This window comes from Helianthus annuus, chromosome 15 (genome assembly GCF_002127325.2).
Source record: "Helianthus annuus cultivar XRQ/B chromosome 15, HanXRQr2.0-SUNRISE, whole genome shotgun sequence".
Lineage (NCBI taxonomy): Eukaryota > Viridiplantae > Streptophyta > Magnoliopsida > Asterales > Asteraceae > Helianthus > Helianthus annuus.
Genome location: NC_035447.2, coordinates 104,613,524 through 104,631,459, shown reverse-complemented (window position 1 = coordinate 104,631,459; position 17,936 = coordinate 104,613,524). Strand labels below are relative to the sequence as shown.

The 17,936-nt window shown below is 33.4% G+C and overlaps 1 protein-coding gene across 3 annotated transcripts in view; it reads left to right on the top strand.

Annotated features, from left to right (window-relative positions):
* Window positions 1–16,270, top strand: part of LOC110912066 — a 34,065-nt gene extending 17,795 nt beyond the window's left edge. Inside the window, exons 3-9 of one of the 3 annotated variants that reach the window (XM_022156737.2) lie at window positions 8,743–8,816; window positions 9,458–9,559; window positions 9,707–9,838; window positions 9,923–9,974; window positions 10,984–11,057; window positions 11,179–11,268; window positions 16,095–16,270. In XM_022156737.2, the coding sequence (XP_022012429.1) occupies window positions 8,743–8,816; window positions 9,458–9,559; window positions 9,707–9,838; window positions 9,923–9,974; window positions 10,984–11,057; window positions 11,179–11,268; window positions 16,095–16,128 (558 nt within the window). In that variant the 3' untranslated portion in view covers window positions 16,129–16,270. Of the gene's footprint in view, window positions 1–8,742; window positions 8,817–9,457; window positions 9,560–9,706; window positions 9,839–9,922; window positions 9,975–10,983; window positions 11,058–11,178; window positions 11,269–15,499; window positions 16,022–16,094 lie in introns of those variants that run through there. The other 2 variants (XM_022156736.2, XM_022156738.2) reach the window with 2 other exon arrangements.
* Window positions 16,271–17,936: the final 1,666 nt, after the last annotated feature.

The window sequence follows — 17,936 nt, the reverse complement described above, 5'->3', positions numbered from 1 at the left end:
ATATATATATATATATATATATAGCGCTCGGTTCAAATGAGAACCACCATGAGTTGTGAGAACCGTGAGAACTCCTTCTTCCCGCGCGAGTTGGGCTAAATTGTTTTTACACAAACGTAGATAAAAATATTATAAACACATCTGTAAAAAAAAATTGTCGAGTCGGTAGTTTTGACTGATGCAAGTGTTTTTTACGCGCTGATATAAATTTTGTACGAAGATAAATATTTTTTTACGCCTCATGTAAATGTTTGTATGCGGCATTTTAATTTTTTTTTCTGAAACTAGTGATTTTTATGACTTTTGAGAAAAAAATTCGAAAAAACCTTTTGGATAACTTAGTTCTTACGGTTCTCACAACTTAAGATGGTTCTCATTTTAACCTATCAATATATATAAACAGGAAGCTTTATATTTCATATATTAATTGTTTAATTTAATTATTTAAATTATTATTGTTTAATAAAAGAGAAAGACACATAATAGGTGAGAGATTAATACTATTTTTAGATTGCATCAAAAGCTGCCATGTGACTAGTTTTTTTAGTTACATTTTGTACTGTTGGTTAGGTAATACAACCTGGATCTAGATATATGTAGGTTTTATATATGTAAAACAATCAAATTATTTGTTTATTACTTTTATTCCATGTAATAGATCTAGATATGTTTCGTATTCTTGGATTTCTTTTATTGCTAGCATTTTGTTAGCAATGTGATAAATAAAAGTTTCGTTGGCCGTTAAAAAAAAAATAAATCTAGATATATGTAGGTTTTATATATGTAAAACAATCAAATTATTTGTTTATTACTTTTATTTCATGTAAACAAGTGATAAAGTAACAATCATCATTACATTAATACATTCTTTTTTGATTTCAATATACTTGATAAAAATAATTAAGAATTAAGTTTTATTATAGTTTTCTGAATTGATATATCCCATGTACGTGTGTACAAGGCAAGATTCTTTTCCGAACCAATTTCAAGTTAAGAACTATAAAAGTCTCATAAAACAATAGAATATATTACACTAATGAATTAATGAGATATTATGATAGGCGGTTATATAACCACCTTCTATAACACACCTAATAAAGAGAAATGTATATTCAATTAAGGGTTCTAAAATTAAAATTGGTTCTGAAATAAATGATCCATCACGATAAATTATCTAGTTACGCTAAAAAGCCCGAAAAGCCTAAGTATGAGAATCATTCTGAGAGCAAGCAATACCCTTTTAATGCTTTTTACCATAACAACACACGCCCAACACACAAATATATATATACACACACACATGTAGGTATGTTAAAGCACCGGATCGGTGACGAACATCAACATTGCACTTGATTCAAGACGTAGAAGATATAAAAAAGACAAAAGATAGAAAGATGTGGAAGATGAATCTCTTTATTAACGAAACAGTCATCACAGATTACATACCAAAAGAGTATACATCATCTACAAGCTGGTTTAGATCACAAAGATCTAAACCGAGCTTTCTCTCACTAACACATAGTCACTCTCTCTCTAGAAATGTGCACACACTATTGAGGAATTCCTTAGGGTTTGTGAGAGGTTGCACAAAGCTGATCACCCGGATCCATTCTCACTGAGATGAATGAATGTGATGGATTGATACACAATTCTAACCTATACTCCCATATATATAGCCTGGGGCAAAACCCTAAGTCCTGACCATATCATGTCACAAATTCGGATCCTTCACACCTTATATTGTCCGAATTTAATCAATCAACTCAAACTATCAAAAATTAATCAATCACTTTGACTGGCCTTTGACTTTGACGAACAGAACTGATAAAGCACAGTTACCCAACAAAAGCTGCACTTACAGATCCCCCCTAACTATTGCTATCAGTTTTGTATTGCCATCGATAATCTTCAGTCATCAGTCATCGGATATTGGGTTACAGACTCCCCCTTGACTGATGATATCATGCCTGCTTCCTATTTTTGTTGAGACTTGATCTTTCCGGCAGAGCACAGCGATCTTCAACCCTTCTAATTAAAGTCTTGCTGACGATCACTTAAATGGCCGCTTTGTGAAACCTGAAGAATCCAAAATCAAACATTGTAGATCCTCCCCCTCAAACTATTCCCGAATCAAGTTAACGCGAACTAGCCTACAGCCAAATGTAAGAATATCGCTCGAAACCATAATCTTCAAACCTAACCGGCAGTAGAAAAAGACATTGGATTTCCAATCCCCAACCTTGAACACTTCAAACTTTACAAAGACATGAAGTTCAGTTCGATAAGTTAATAACAAACTGAACTTTGTAAAGTACGTCCACCATCTTTATCAAAATCTGCAACCTTTCATGTATGATCTCATCTCGTCACGAATCTTCATGAGTCAATCTCCTATTTTCACGAATCCACTGAATCTCCGATGGCTTTCATTTCCGATCTTCCCCTTATCAAGAAGTACCACATTATTTCGAGAATAGACTAGCAGCCGTCTTTGAAGAGGGACGCAGAAACCAATATTCTCTACTCTAAACAGCAACTAATAAGGCTGAATCTTTAACTAGTCGTCAACCGAGAATCCAACTTCATCACGTCCATACTTGATTGAAAACACGAACATACTTGACAAAACTCCATCACACACGAGTCTTTTTATGCACAAGCTTTAGATTTACGAAGAAAATAGGAAGTTTTTACTCCCCTATTTCTTCGTAAACTGTCAACGTCTAAGCCATGTCACCTTCATATCTCTTCATATGCCCGATAAAGTCCCACATTGTCCGAACTCTAGAATGGACCAAATCCATTCATCGAGAATCAAGAAACTGAATATAACTCGAAACTTCCGAATAAAACCCATAAATTCGGACTTTACAAATAAAAATCAACAAATTCGGATTCAAAACACAAGTTCTGACAAACACTAAACAAATATTGACAAGAATTGATTGTTAAGTGCGGACAAGAATCCAAACAACTAAGTACAGACTGATGTACCAATCCTATATGTGGACACATTGTAAACTCACAAATGCGGATGAAGACTTGATCTCACAAGTGCGGATGAAGACTAGATCTTACAAGTCCAGATGAGTCTTTCAATGTTTAAGTGCGGACAAACAACCAACCAAATAAGTGCGGACAGTGAAAGAAACATTTAAGTTTGGACATGGTATTTAATACCTAAGTGCGGACAATGGAATAGATCTTACAAATGCAAACATCAGATTTAGGTGCAGACATATCATTTAAGTCTAAATGCGGACAAGTTTGATCTCCTTAAGGGCGGACATAGAAAATGATGCTAAATACGGACAATCAAAGCACATGTGCGAACAAGAGACTAATGTTATGTGCGGGCATAATGTTTTTAAAACAATTGCGGACAATGATTGGTGATTCACAAGTTCTAATTGATATGTGCGGAAAGACTGTTGATATTCAGTGCGGATGATAGAATTTATACTATGTGCGGACTAAGTATCATCAAATAAGTACGGACAAACGATGAATATGTTTAAGTCCAGATATAAATGGGTATCAACAAGTGCAGACATAGAGTATTTCACAAGTACTGACAGGTCTTTAATTCACAAGTTCGGACCAGCAATGACCATCTAAGTTCGTACTTAATTGATTAAACAAGTGCCGACAATAGATGCATATTAATCCACAAGTGCGGACAAGCACATAGCTAAGAAATGCGGATAAACGAAATGAAGGTAAGTGCGGACAGGTTTGTTTATCACAAGTTCGGACTTGATTCAATGTGGACAAACCACAAATACTGACAAGTGTGACTTCACACAAGTCATGAGAACAACAAATATAGACTTCCAAACTTCTAACACAACATTAAGTTCGCACAATACTTTTTTTGGATTAAAACACAGATCTAAAGCAACTTGGAAAAGAAGAAAACTTCTCAGACGACGAACATCTTCAAAATCTTCAATTTTTTTTTTTTTTTTTTGCAGAATCTTCACGTTATGTTTGGCAGAATCAAACATCAAATCAAGAGCAATAGTGATTCGGAAGGCGGTTAGACCATTCCGAATTGGTTACCATGCTCTGATACCACTGTTAAAGCACCAGATCGATGACGAACATCAACATTGCACTTGATTCAAGACGTAGAAGATATGAAAAACACAAAAGATAGAAAGATGTAGAAGATGAATCTCTTTATTAACAAATCAGTCATCACAGATGACATACCAAAAGAGTATACATCATCTACAAGCTGGTTTAGATCATAAAGATCTAACCCGAGCTTTCTCTCACTAACACATAGTCACGCTCTCTCTAGAAATGTGCACACACTGTTGAGGAATTCCTTAGGGTTTGTGTGAGGTTGCATAAAGCTGATCACCCTGATCCATTCTCACTGAGATGAATGAATGTGATGGATTGATACACAATTCTAACCTATACTGCCATATATATAGCCTGAGGCAAAACCCTAAGTCCAGACCATCTCATGTCACAAATTCGGATCCTTCACACCTTATATTGTCCGAATTTAATCAATCAGCTCAAGCTATCCGAACTTAATCAATCACTTTGACTGGCATTTGACGTTGATGAACAGAACTGATAAAGCACAGTTATCCAACGAAAGCTGCACTTACAAGCTATACAGTTAGGGGTTTGTCTACAAGGGTTAATTTTTCTGCATAGTGTAAGAAACCTATGTAAGTATTGTGTTTTAAATTTTAGGCATGATGTTTTAGTTTTTTTTTTTTTTTTTTTTTTTTTTTTTTTTTTTTGGCATGAGCTAATATAAAAAAATAGAAACGAACGTAATAATTTAAAATATAATGAAATGTATTATAGGCATGAAATCTAAAACACCATGCAAAGAAAGTTAATCAGTGTGTTTTAAATTTGATACCTATAATACATATGATTGTGTTTTATATTGTTACGTTTAATATCTTTATATATTATACAATGCTAAAAGTAGGGCTGTAAATGAACCGAACGAACACGAACAAGGCCTTGTTCACAAGGCCTTGTTCGTGTTCACAAGGCCTTGTTCGTGTTCGTTCGTTAAGGAAATAAATGTGTTCATGAACGGTTCATGAACACTTACCGAACGAGATTTTATGTTCGTGTTCGTTCATTAAGAAAATGAGCGTGTTCGCAAACGGTTCATGAACACAAACAAACACAAATAAATTTGGCAAACGCGACAAAGGATAAAGATAGATGGCCCAGAGAGTAGCACTCGAACTTGAATCCCTTATTTTGGAACGGAGGTCGATTGTATTCGCTGATGTAAATAATAAGAAATGAAAGGGAAATAATGCATAAAGAAGGTGAAAGTGAATTTCCAAGTTTAATTGTTAGGTAATAAAATAAATAAAAGTTTTATAATATAAAAAGTACAAATAAGGTATAAAAAAGTACAAAGATCTCAATTAAAACACAAACATACGAACATAAACGAACACAAATCAACGAATGTTCATGAACATGTTCACGAACACGTTCACGAACACCTTACCGAATGTTCACGAACACAGTCGAACGAACGAGACCTTTGTTCATGTTCGTTCATTTAACTAATCGAACGAAATTTATTGTTCATGTTCGTTCGTTTATTAAACGAACGAACATAAACGAACTTCCCGCCGAACGGTTCACGAACTGTTCGCTGAACGTTCGGTTCGTTTACAGCCCTAGCTAAAAGAATCTAAAATATCATGCGTAAAATTCAAAACACAATGTCTACGTACAATTCCCACACTTTATAAGAAGAATATCCTTTGTAAACTAACCCTACCATATATATATATATATATATATATATATATATATATATATATGGAGAGAGAGAGAGTGATGGATTCAAATAAGAATAGAAAAAAATAAGTTTAAACTAATATAAATGATGCATTTGATACGTGTATTTAATATTATTGTAAGGGAATACGAGTAAATTTACACAAATGATTAATTTATTGTATTCATTTAAATTATTTAACTAAATTAAACACCCATGGCTTTATAGCCTAGTGGTATCTTGGGGGTGAGATAAGACTTTGGACCAATAGGTCTTGGGTTCGATTCTCACAAGGGAGTTTTCCCATATTTATTGGATTTCCTTCTGAATTGGTGTATAGGCATTATGCCTAGTGGAGATGGATATGATCGGGTGGTTCTGCTGGTGGCACGATGATACTCCAGTAGTCCGTCAGTGATCCAAATTTGCCGTTCAAAAAAAAAAAAAAACTAAATTAAACTAAAAACTAGATATTTCTTAAAATATACACTTTCAAAACAAACCTAATTTATGGTTAAAGATAAATTTGGATATGTGTAGGATATAGTTTTGATATATATATATATATATATATATATATATATATATATATATATATATATATATATATATATATAGGGGATGGATCATGAGAAAACTAGTTTAAATGAGAAAACCAAAAAACTAACTAAAAAAACATAAAAAAAACCAAAAAAAATACCAAATTTTTTTTTTTTTTTTACAATTTTTTAATAAAAAATCGCTACTTTATATGTATGGAAAAAAATTTTCAAAAAAAAAAAAAAAAATTTTTTTTGTTGTACTGCACATGTGCACTAATACGGAAAGCCTAAACCACTTAACCCACCACCCACCGACACCCCCCAATAACCTAAACCCCCCCCACCCCCACCCCCAAAACCTAAATTCACCCTCCCACCAAAAGCCTAACCCCCCCACCCCCCACCCCCCAAAAACCTAAACCCCCCACCCCCACCCCCCAAAAACCTAAAACTAAACCCTAAACATAAACCCGAAAAAAACCTAAACCCCCCACCCCCCCCCCCCAAAAAACCTAAACCCCCTCCCCCACCCCCCAAAAACCTAAACCCCCCACCCCCCACCCCCCAAAAACCTAAACCCCCCACCCCCACCCCCAAAAACCTAAAACTAAACCCTAAACATAAACCCGAAAAAAAACCTAAACCCCCCACCCCCCCCACCCCCAAAAAAACCTAAACCCCCCCTCCCCCCACACCCAAAAACCTAATCCTAATCCTAAACCTCCAAAAAAACTAACCCTAAAAGCTAAACTAGACTCAAAAAGCTAATTTTAAGCATGTAATGCAATTGTAGTACATGTTACATTGCACATGTGCACTACTATAATAATAGTGTAGAAAACAAGACGACACCATAAATCTTTTTTTATGTCAAAATATGCTCGAATATACTTGAATGAAAGATAAGAAAATTTGTGATCTTATGGTACCATTTTTGTTTTAAAATGATAACGTATGGAGAAATGAGAAATGTTTGAAAATTTATATATTTTTTGTTCCAATTTTACCCCTCCTTCATTAAAAGTCCCCCCTCCTTCATTAAAAGTCTCCCTCCCTCTCCCTTTTAGTGGATTTTAGTTAGTTTTCTAGTTTTCTCATTTATATCTAGTTTTCTCATGATCCTCTCCCTATATATATATATATATATATATATATATATAGGACAAAGATCCGTTAGAAACCACCCTTTATTGCGAGAACCGCGAGAACCAGTGTGAACACAAACACTAATACCTAAAAAATCTAAAAAACACCTAAAAATTTTTTTTTATTTTTTTACTATTTTTTATATAAAAATCGTTACTTTTAGTATGCAAAAAAAAATTTTTTTTTTGGATACTAAAAGTAGCGATTTGAACATAAAAAAATAGTAAAAAAATAAAAAAAATTTTTAGAATTTTTTTTGATTTTTTTAGGTTTTTTGGGGGTTTAGTTTTTAGCATTTTAGCTTGGGGGTGGGGGGGGGAGGGGGGTTTAGGTTTTTTTTTTTTTGGGGGGGGGGTTAGGTTTTTTTTTTTTTTTTTTGGGGGGGGGGGGTTTAGGTTTTTGGGGGTGGGGGTTAGGTTTTTTTAGGTTTTTTTTAGCTATTTTAGGTTGTGTTCACATTGGTTCTCGCGGTTCTCGCAATAAGGTGGTTCTCGCATGAACCTTACCCTATATATATATATATATATATATATATATATATATATATATATATATATATATATAAAAGAGATGTGCATATGTAGGATAAATTTAGATATTTGTAGTATAAATTGTTTTAATTAATTATTAATTAATTAGTAAGAGAATGAATGGAAGGATAGATAAAGTTTATATTGTTATTCTATTATAGCATTTTTTTCCTCCCTTTTTACATTGAAGATTTTTTCTCAAATAAATCATTCAGATTAGGATTATAGAACATTTTTGTCCTAAAATACAACCTCTCACTTTTATGATTTCTTAAAATACAACACAAAAAATTAAACACAAAAAAATCTAGTATAAAAATTCAGCATAAAAAATACTGCACAAGTCAAGCATAAAAAGACTAGAATAAAAATCTTATACAACACAATTTTCGTTTTTCAGTTATCATTTTTTGTATAGCAATATGTACTCGAACTAAAAATAAAAAAATCTTCAATTTTATGATGAACATTTATTGTAAAAATAATGTCGTATAAAAAGTCATGAATGTTTGAAAAAAGTGGTGGAATTTGAAATAAACCGATATTACAAAAATAACCTTCATTCTCATTTTTATTTGTACTTTGATCTCAACCATTATTGATACCACTACAAGAAATTTTTTTACAAGCTTTTTACATGTCGCTGCTATTGGGCGGATTCTCTGTAGTGTATTATATTTAAACATTTTTGAATCAACTATACCCTAATATGTCATTTTATATCGGTTTCCTTAATTAGGCATGGATTTCTTACAAGGAATCAAGTTGGATTGTTGCGGTTGTTTTAGTGAGTACAATGTATCTATTCGGAAGGTACTCTTCTATCTATTAGATTTTTTTTTTGGAAAATTGACTTTCATAAAACAAACACCACCGACGACTAACACCAAGACGGAGAAAGACGCCGAAAACCAAAAACAATAAACAACAATCACGTTACATCAAACAGACACCATCTATTCCAATCCACTACCCCTAGCTTAGATCTATTTTTGTACCAAAGAAAACCCAAAGATTTTATATCCGCAACCATCTCCACCACCTTCGTATCCTTTCCAGAAAATATCTTTTCATTCCTAGCACGCCAAATCCTCCAACAAGTAATGATAACAATGCCATGAATAATCGATCTTTTATTCCCCGTCACGCCACTCACCTTATGCACTTCCACCAAATCATTAACGTGGAAAACAAAAGGTCTAGGGATATTGCACCAAGAAGCTATCGCATTCCAAACGCCCATCGAAGTGATGCACCCAGTTAACAAGTGCTCAAGCGATTCTTCGTTACTCTCACATAAAACGCAATTATGGTCGCCACACTGAATATGACGTCTAGCCAAAGCCTCCTTGTCGCGAAACTATTTATAATCATTATTTTTCCTTTTAACTCTTTTTCAGTATTTATTAGAGTTTGTAGATACTAATTATTGTGGATGTTTCCCCTATGTGTAGTCTCGTTAGCCTTGGATATATCCTTACACAGTTCTACAAGTTGTCACATGAAGAATATGTGAAAGATCCATTATATTTTGTGTTAGCAAGACGTCAAAAAAGGCAAGAAATAACATAAGATCCACTAAACTTGTTTGTCTTTTGGAGTGTGAACATATTATGTTTTAAATGACAAGTTCAGGTTTGATGTCTTCATTCTTTCATGTGTTAAGACATTCAGATCTGATTTGATTCCATTATTTGGCTTAGGGATGTAAGTGGAGGAAGTTCTGTTGTAGCTGCAAGGGTGATCTTTTCAGTTTTAGGTTGCTTGGTGTTGGGAGTTTTGATCTATACACTTATTCTTGAGTTATCTCCATCCTATATCAAATATTTCGCATCGTAAACATTCTTCCTTTTCGTTTGAAAGTAAAATAGAATATAGTTTGCTATAAGTTGGCATTAATAAAGAGAAATTGTTGACAGGTGCTTCGTGACAACTGCCATCGACATGAATATCTACGTTGTGACTTTTTCGGTATGTCATTGCAAAAATGTTACCATATACCAACGACTCTATAGTGACGACGGACGTCCTCAATCCGCATATCTTATCATATAGCGACGACATGACGCCATTATAAATGTTTCCAAACTTTTGACCAGTCAAACTCTATATTGCCAACTTGTCGTCGCTACAGAAAAATATATTTTTTGGTTTTATTTTATTCTTTATTCATAAATAATAATAAAATATGTTTTAACCTATGGAGGTGAGATGTTGTCGCTATAAGGTTTCGAGGTTTAAATAAATGTTTTTCTTTATCTAGTAATTATTTCTGACCACCCTGTAGCTGCAACATAAATTAGAACATGTTTTTATTATTTTGAAACTATTAAAACAATTAAGAAAGTTTTTTATTACTTTGCGGCCATATTGAGAACCCTTACCCTGGAACCTTTGGCCACTAAAAAGGTTTAAACTGTATTAGTATGAAATTTAGGGGAGAGGTACGTTTAGTAAAAATAAAGAGATAGCCGGTATGTTTAGCAGCATCGATTGATAATTACAAGTTTTAAAACTTTTATTAGGCGTTATTTTAGGGTTATAAAACCCGTCGTATTATTATTATTTTTTTGATGAACGGCTAATGGTATACAACTCTCAATTACTACTAAAGTACATCCAATTATCATCTTTTTTAGGATTGAACCTAAAACATCCGACTAAAAGGCAATAGTCTCTACCAGATGAGTAACCTGTCTTGTTTCCAAAATCAGACAATATAATTTCATTGGGCCGGATGTTCAGTTAGTTAATAAAAAAGGCCCTCTATATAATAATTACATAATTTTAAGATGTGATAAAGTCCGTTTGCCTTCTTAAAAACCATGTCCCAGTCATATATTTTTTAACAACATTACCAATAATATAATGTGGGTGTTATAAGATTTTAAATACATAGTAATGGCTTTGGATTAATTAACAGTTACCTTTGGATCTGATAGATCTCTGCATCTCCTGTTTGTACTTGATTGGTTATCAGGTGTGGATAGCATATAAGGAATCAAGTTGGGCGAGTGCTTTGTTTTGGATTGTTTTACTTGTATGTTTCAGGGGGTAAGCAACAAAAGTCACCATGGATCTTTTTGTCAAACATATTGAGTATATATGAGGCATGCTAGAGATTACTAAATATCTAACAAATGATTTATTAATTTTTCTTACAACTCTATTACAGTGTTGCTCTATGCGCATATCTGGTGTTGGAATTATCTTACCTCTCACCGCATCAACCTGCCTCCCTAATAATACTCAACGCCACAAACAGGCAAGTACTTCAATGTACCCAATTAATTTTCGGTTAAATATAAGGAATTATAGTATCATTTTTTTTCTAACTTGCACAATGCGTTTTACCACATATGTAATCAAATAGTAAGCCAGCCACAAGACATTCTAGGGCACAAAAGTCATAAATCATATTTAGCATTGACTCATTTCAGTAATGAATTAAGGTGCATCATGTCATATAGGGTGATAAAGTGCATCATGCCATCTTGTGGTGACACCCTTCTATCATATATTTTGTAAAACACTTTCACAAACTCTTATTGCTTGTTTTATTATTCAAACAGCTTGACAACATGTAGTGCAAGAATCACAACATATGTAGAAACCAATATATCCTGTACATAAAGGCTAAACAAGCTTCACAAGCTGCTATGATTATGCATGTATAAATTCACGATAAATAGTACATAATTTCATGAGGTTAACCAAGATATTGCTAGACAAAGTTATTTTGCCAACCCTTCAAACACACCAAGATATGATTTCATTGTGCTGACCCAAGATAGTGTTACAAATCAAACAACACAAGCGATGTAGCTGGTTAGGAAAATGTATTCGTATCACGTCAATATATGTATAAAGCAAAACCTTCTCCACATGTAAACATAGATTATAAATAAATAATAATTAATAACAAAATAATAATTAATAATTAATTGATTACTATAAATTATAAAAATAAAAAATAACTTAGAGAAGTTATAAATAAAAAATATAAATAGTAAATAAACAATGATAAGGTAATAATAAATAATAAAAAAGTAAATAAACAACTTTTAAATAATAAATATACAATAATAAATACTTTTATATAATAAAAAAATAAAAAATAATTATACATAATAATAAAAAAAGTTAGTTTATTCAAAGTTTTATTGTTTAGTAAACTGTAGTTTATTATAGTAAACTGCAGTTTACTTTTATATTTAAAAAACCAATTAAACAGAACAAACTACAGTTTACATGTTCGTAAACTACAGTTTACAGTAGCATCTACTAGGGGCGCAACATAGTGGGGGCGGGAGGGGCGGTCGACCCCCCAAACATTTTCGCTCAATCGTGGAGAGTATGTAGTTTTCGTATAGAAATTTTTAGGTATATACGTTTTTGACCCCCGGTTTTATAGAAATTTTTTGGTATATACGTTTTCGACTCCTCGGTTAGAAATCTCAAGCTTCGTCACTGGCATCTGCAAAAACAAAAGAAAACATTGTAAATTGTAGTTTAGCTTCTTGTAAACTGCAGTTTACAGACATTGGTGTAGATTCCCCAAAGTACATGGTGTATGAAACTAAATTCCCTTGTTGAATAATTCTGACTTCCATGCTTTAAGGTTTTTGAAAGATTATTTGACTCGATTGACTGATTTCATTGATTTACAATTGTATATATAATACAAATGATATCTCCTATTTTTAGGGATAGATATGCCTAAATCGCTAGAATATACATATTCCTATTATATACGAGATTGCATTTATTACACCCTCATAGTCGAAGCGACACCAGGCTGGATTCTGAAATCATCGAAAAGAACTTTTGGTAGGCCCTTGGTGAAAATATGTGTGATCTAATAACGAGCTGGGATATGAAGAACACGAACTGACCCCTTTTAACAAGTTCTCGTACAAAGTGAATATCTAGCTTGATATGTTTGATTCACTGATGTGAATCGGATTCCCAGATAAATAAATAGCACTAATGTTGTCACAATACACCAAGCTGGCGTCTGTGACAGAGTGATGTAATTCTAATAATAAATTACAAACCCAACAAAGTTCAGCAACCACGTTTACGACACTATGGTATTCTGCTTCGGCACTAGAACGGGATATTACTACCTGACGTTTGGAGGACCAAGATAGCATATTAGGACCATAGTATACACAATAACCAGCTGTAGACCTACGAGTATGTGGACATCCAGCCCAATCAGCATAGCATCTGTATAGGCTCGCAATGTAATGTTAGAAAATGCTCTCAGAGTGAGACCATATGAGGATGTACCTTGACTATATCGGATGATACACTTTAAAGTGTTCCGGTGATCGATTCGTGGGGAGTGCATATGCATGCATACCTGTTGCACAGCATAACTAATATCAGGGCGAGTAAAAGTGAGGTATTGTAAAGCACCTGTAGAGGCATCCAAACATACGAAGGTGCACGTAAGATGGAAGGCATTGGGTAGGAGATTGTTTGTTTAGTATTTTACTAGGTAAAATATTAATGAGATATGTTGCAACTTCGAGTCCATGATGCCAATAAGTGTTATTGAGCGAGAAGAATCCGAATAACATTGTTAATGAACCGAATTTTACGTTCAACTTGCCATTTTGGGAGGATGTGTGTGGGCAAGAGAATCTGAACTGCATTACGTTTTTTTTGCAAAAGTTTTGATATATGGAATTAGCGTATTCTTTGCCATTTTCACATTGAAACTGTTTCATGTGTTGTTCAAATTGTGTTTTAACAAAGTTATAGAATGTGGTGAAGGTAGAAAATACATCAGACTTGTTATTTAGACGACAAGTCCATAAGATAAAGATTAGTGAAATCATCAAGGAACAACATATAATAACAGTGACCCCATGTGCTCAAAATCGGGGAGGTCTAAAGATCACTATGTATGATATCAAAAGGAAAAGAAATAAAATTATTAGAATCAATGAAAGGTAGTTTGATATGTTTTCCAAAAACACAAGATTTACAAACTTTATTTTTTAATGTTTCACAATTAATAACAACAACAACCGTACCCAGTTAATCCTACAAATAGAAAAGCTATTTATGTAGCGTTTCGTATTTTACATTTCGTTTTCAATTTATTTTAATTCGTATTTCAAATTCAATCCTTGTAACTCCGAGACTTTGATCATAATGGAAATCACATTTTATATCATACTATACATTATACGCAAACAATCATGAAATACGCATTTATATTTAATGTTTAAAAAGCGAGTCATAAACAGAGAATATATTTTCTCGGAATTATATTCAAACATATTCACACATTACACATGCATGTATGCACCTTAAAAATTTCTAAAACATACATAACTATGTAATTATAACATGAAATAACACACAACCCAACTGTAGGGACTTAAAGTGACATTTTTGAAAATTTTATATCTTTTAGGTCTTACGGTTTGCAAGGACCTGGTCTAGTAGACTCCAATTCAACTCACGAATTTTGTCATTTTTGAACATTCTCTCCACTCCAACTCCCAACTACCTTCATTTAAACCCAAACCCTAATACCCACTTATAAATACACCTTTTCCACACCTCCTAATCCTTTTACACACCTCCAAAACACTCTTAACTCCTTTTAGTCTCCATAGAATTCAAGTGTTGGCAAATTGTTCTTAAGTTCAAAAGAGGAAGTTTTGAACTCATTTTATCTTTTCTTCTTGTTTCATGCTTTCCTCTTACTAGGACAACCTCTAGGAGTGTTACCACAAGTTTACCAAGGTAAACCAAGTTGGTACATCACCATTTTGAGGTCAAAGTTGGGTGTTTTTCTTAAAACTTTCATACTTCTTCATCTTGTACCTTGTTTCTTGGATTTCTTTGCACCAAGCCAAGTTACCAACAAGTTCTATTGTTGGAAGACTTGTGTTGAGGTATGAATTCAGAAACTTTGACGCTACATACCTCCATTTTCATACAATCTAAGTCACGAAGTAACTTTCATGGAAACAAAGAAACTACACCAAGTCTCAAGTCATAACCATGTTTGGAAGCACTTGTCTAGTTGAACTCACTTGGTTACATGGTGAATTAGAAGAGTTAGTTTATGTTCTTCATATTATTCATGTCCATCCGAATCATGCTTGTGGTAATTTTTGTGCAATGGTGAGCATCATGAGGTTAGAGGGTTACCATACCTCTAATACATGACAATACAAAACTATAATATACTTATTAATATACCTATGTAATACATCCAAAACCAAACTATAACATCAACCATGACCATGGTTGAATGTTAGATGTTAAGGTGGAACTTATCTTAGTATTGGACTCCTTGTTTTGGACTTTCCATGAGTGTAACACTCATGCAAAACACTAACTAAAAATGGTGTCCAATTGAATATCCAAGCAAATATATATTTTATGTATTTTCCTATCTATAAATTCCGGATACATTTCCCATCATCAAACTCAATAAACTTGCATAATTTTGTTTCTCATTTTAGGGAAACTTCGGTGGTCCAACCTTCAAACTCCTTCAACTCGCTTTTGTGGAATACTTGACCCATTTTACGCTTTAAATCACTTTGAGTTGTAACATGTATTATTATTAAATCACTTTGAGTTGTAACATGTATTATTATTAAAACATGATATACTTGACCCATTTTATGCTTTAAGTCACTTTGAGTTGAAACATGTATTATTATTAAATTCACAATCATACATAAAATCGATCTTATGCAAACACTCAATTCTTAAACATGCTACTTGTGATACTACTTGTTTATACATACTAGAATTCTATTATGCACGCCATCTATCATTAACTTTGCAAGCCTTCCTTAACATGTAGCACACTGCCCCTTTTGTGGTCATTGTTAAGTATTCAATCAATACGGTCTTATTCATTTCGGTGATAAGATTACGCTAGTGAACACTTTGGTTTGATTTATAGTTGATGCATGCTAGTATGTTCATATAACTTAGTGTACAAACAACATGTGGATTTGAGACATTTTTATACGTATGCTATGTAGACAAAACTTGTATGCTTACCGACCTTTTTGTGTTGATGGATACTTTATATACATGTTGCAGGAAAATTATGATGATGCATGAGAAATCAACTTAGGGTGGAAATAGGAAACACGCCTGAATTTTTTATTTAAGTATTTCTTTTATGTTTAGTTATGTTATTCCCAAGTTGTTGTAAATTCTTTTTGAGAAAATGCATCTTTGGAAGTTATGAAATGAAACTAAATTTGAAATCTTAATTTATTGTCACAAATAACATGTTATGACATTTTGAGCAATCTCATTCGTCCCGCCTCGATGTTTCCACCTTCAGTTGGGGTATGACAGATTGATATCAGAGCCATAACTATAGGGAATTAGGAAAAATTATCCATGATTTGACCTAGTTTATAGTTAAGAAACCGAACATTGTGCTTATTTGACCTTTCTTTATTCATTTTCTTCTATCTCATCTTCTTGGTCTTAATACATTACCATTCCAAAGGCAAACTTATACTACGATATGGAGACACGAAGACACTCATATTTCACAAACGAAACGACCTCACCAAATCAGGAGTGAAACCATTACTTTGGTGACGACTTTCAATCCGCATCTTCATTTTATAAAATTTCACCATCAAGTTAGGAGTGACTTCCTTACCTTGATGGCAATTTCACCTATCATACTCTTGTGGACCCTAACCAATGAGTTATATTTATTTCCTTTTCTCGATGAGTAAGTACCAACCACATTTAGGGAACAACACCACCAAGTTAGGAGTGATATCCAAATCTTGGTGACTAGTCCCACTCCTCGATTTTCAATCCCAGCAAAGTCTGGAATTTGTGATTGACTAGGGACATGTAGTAACCAGAATGGTGAATATTGTTAACCGAAGATTCTGGCGAGAGTGTTCTACCTATTAGGCCAAAGCATGATTCCTGAAATAAAAAGGGGTTTTGATTACTTTGAATTAGTCTTAATTCCGTTCCAAAACATTCCAAGTTTTATAATTGAATCACTTTTACGCTTATATAAATTTCTATGTGTTTTATGCTTGATCCCTTCTCCTTTTCAAATCGAACTCCCCGAAACGCGCTATACTCGCAACCTAAAACAATAATAACATTCGAGAACCAAAAAAAATTACAACTCTTTCATTGTTTCTTAGTTATACTCAACGTGATTTCATGCTACATCTATGTGAACAATGTGAACCTTACATGCTTATATGCTATGCCATCACACATTACTTGTGCAAAATTTTTTTTTCTTAAAACCATTTGATCAAGTCTCACCATTCTCCCTTCCCAACCTTGTAGTTTTCTTCTAACTGTAACTCTAAGAGGAGCTCCAAGCGAAGCTCAAACAAGAAGATGTTAGCATTTACGGCTAAGCAAATGGCTCAAGTCAAACCCGACATCGTTAGTAAATTCAAGCCACCTCAAGCCCTAATGTTCCGGTAGATTCTAAAGTCGACCCTCCCAAAACCACCTTTACCTACTAGAAATTCGTAACGTGTAGCCCCAAACCCTTCACAGGCGATGATGGTGCTACTCAAATGCTCTAATGGTCCGACGACACTGAAGTCATGTAACGCCTTGCTTTTTGGAAATTTCCTTGTTTAGAAAGTTTATTTATATTCTTATTTTTGGAAACTTATATCCGTATCGTATTCATATTCCATTTCCAGCTTCGTAAGTCGAGACCTTAATCGTAAAGAAATTCATGTTGTATATGTACTAGTTATTCGTTCAATCGATTGTTTAAATACGTGTTTACATGCAAACCGGCACTTTTTATACATACTAATACTCATACATACATTCACGACACTCAAATTATACTTGCATACACTCATACTATACTTTATTACACTTTGAATACCTAAAACCGGGTTAAAATGCAAGTTTACGACATAA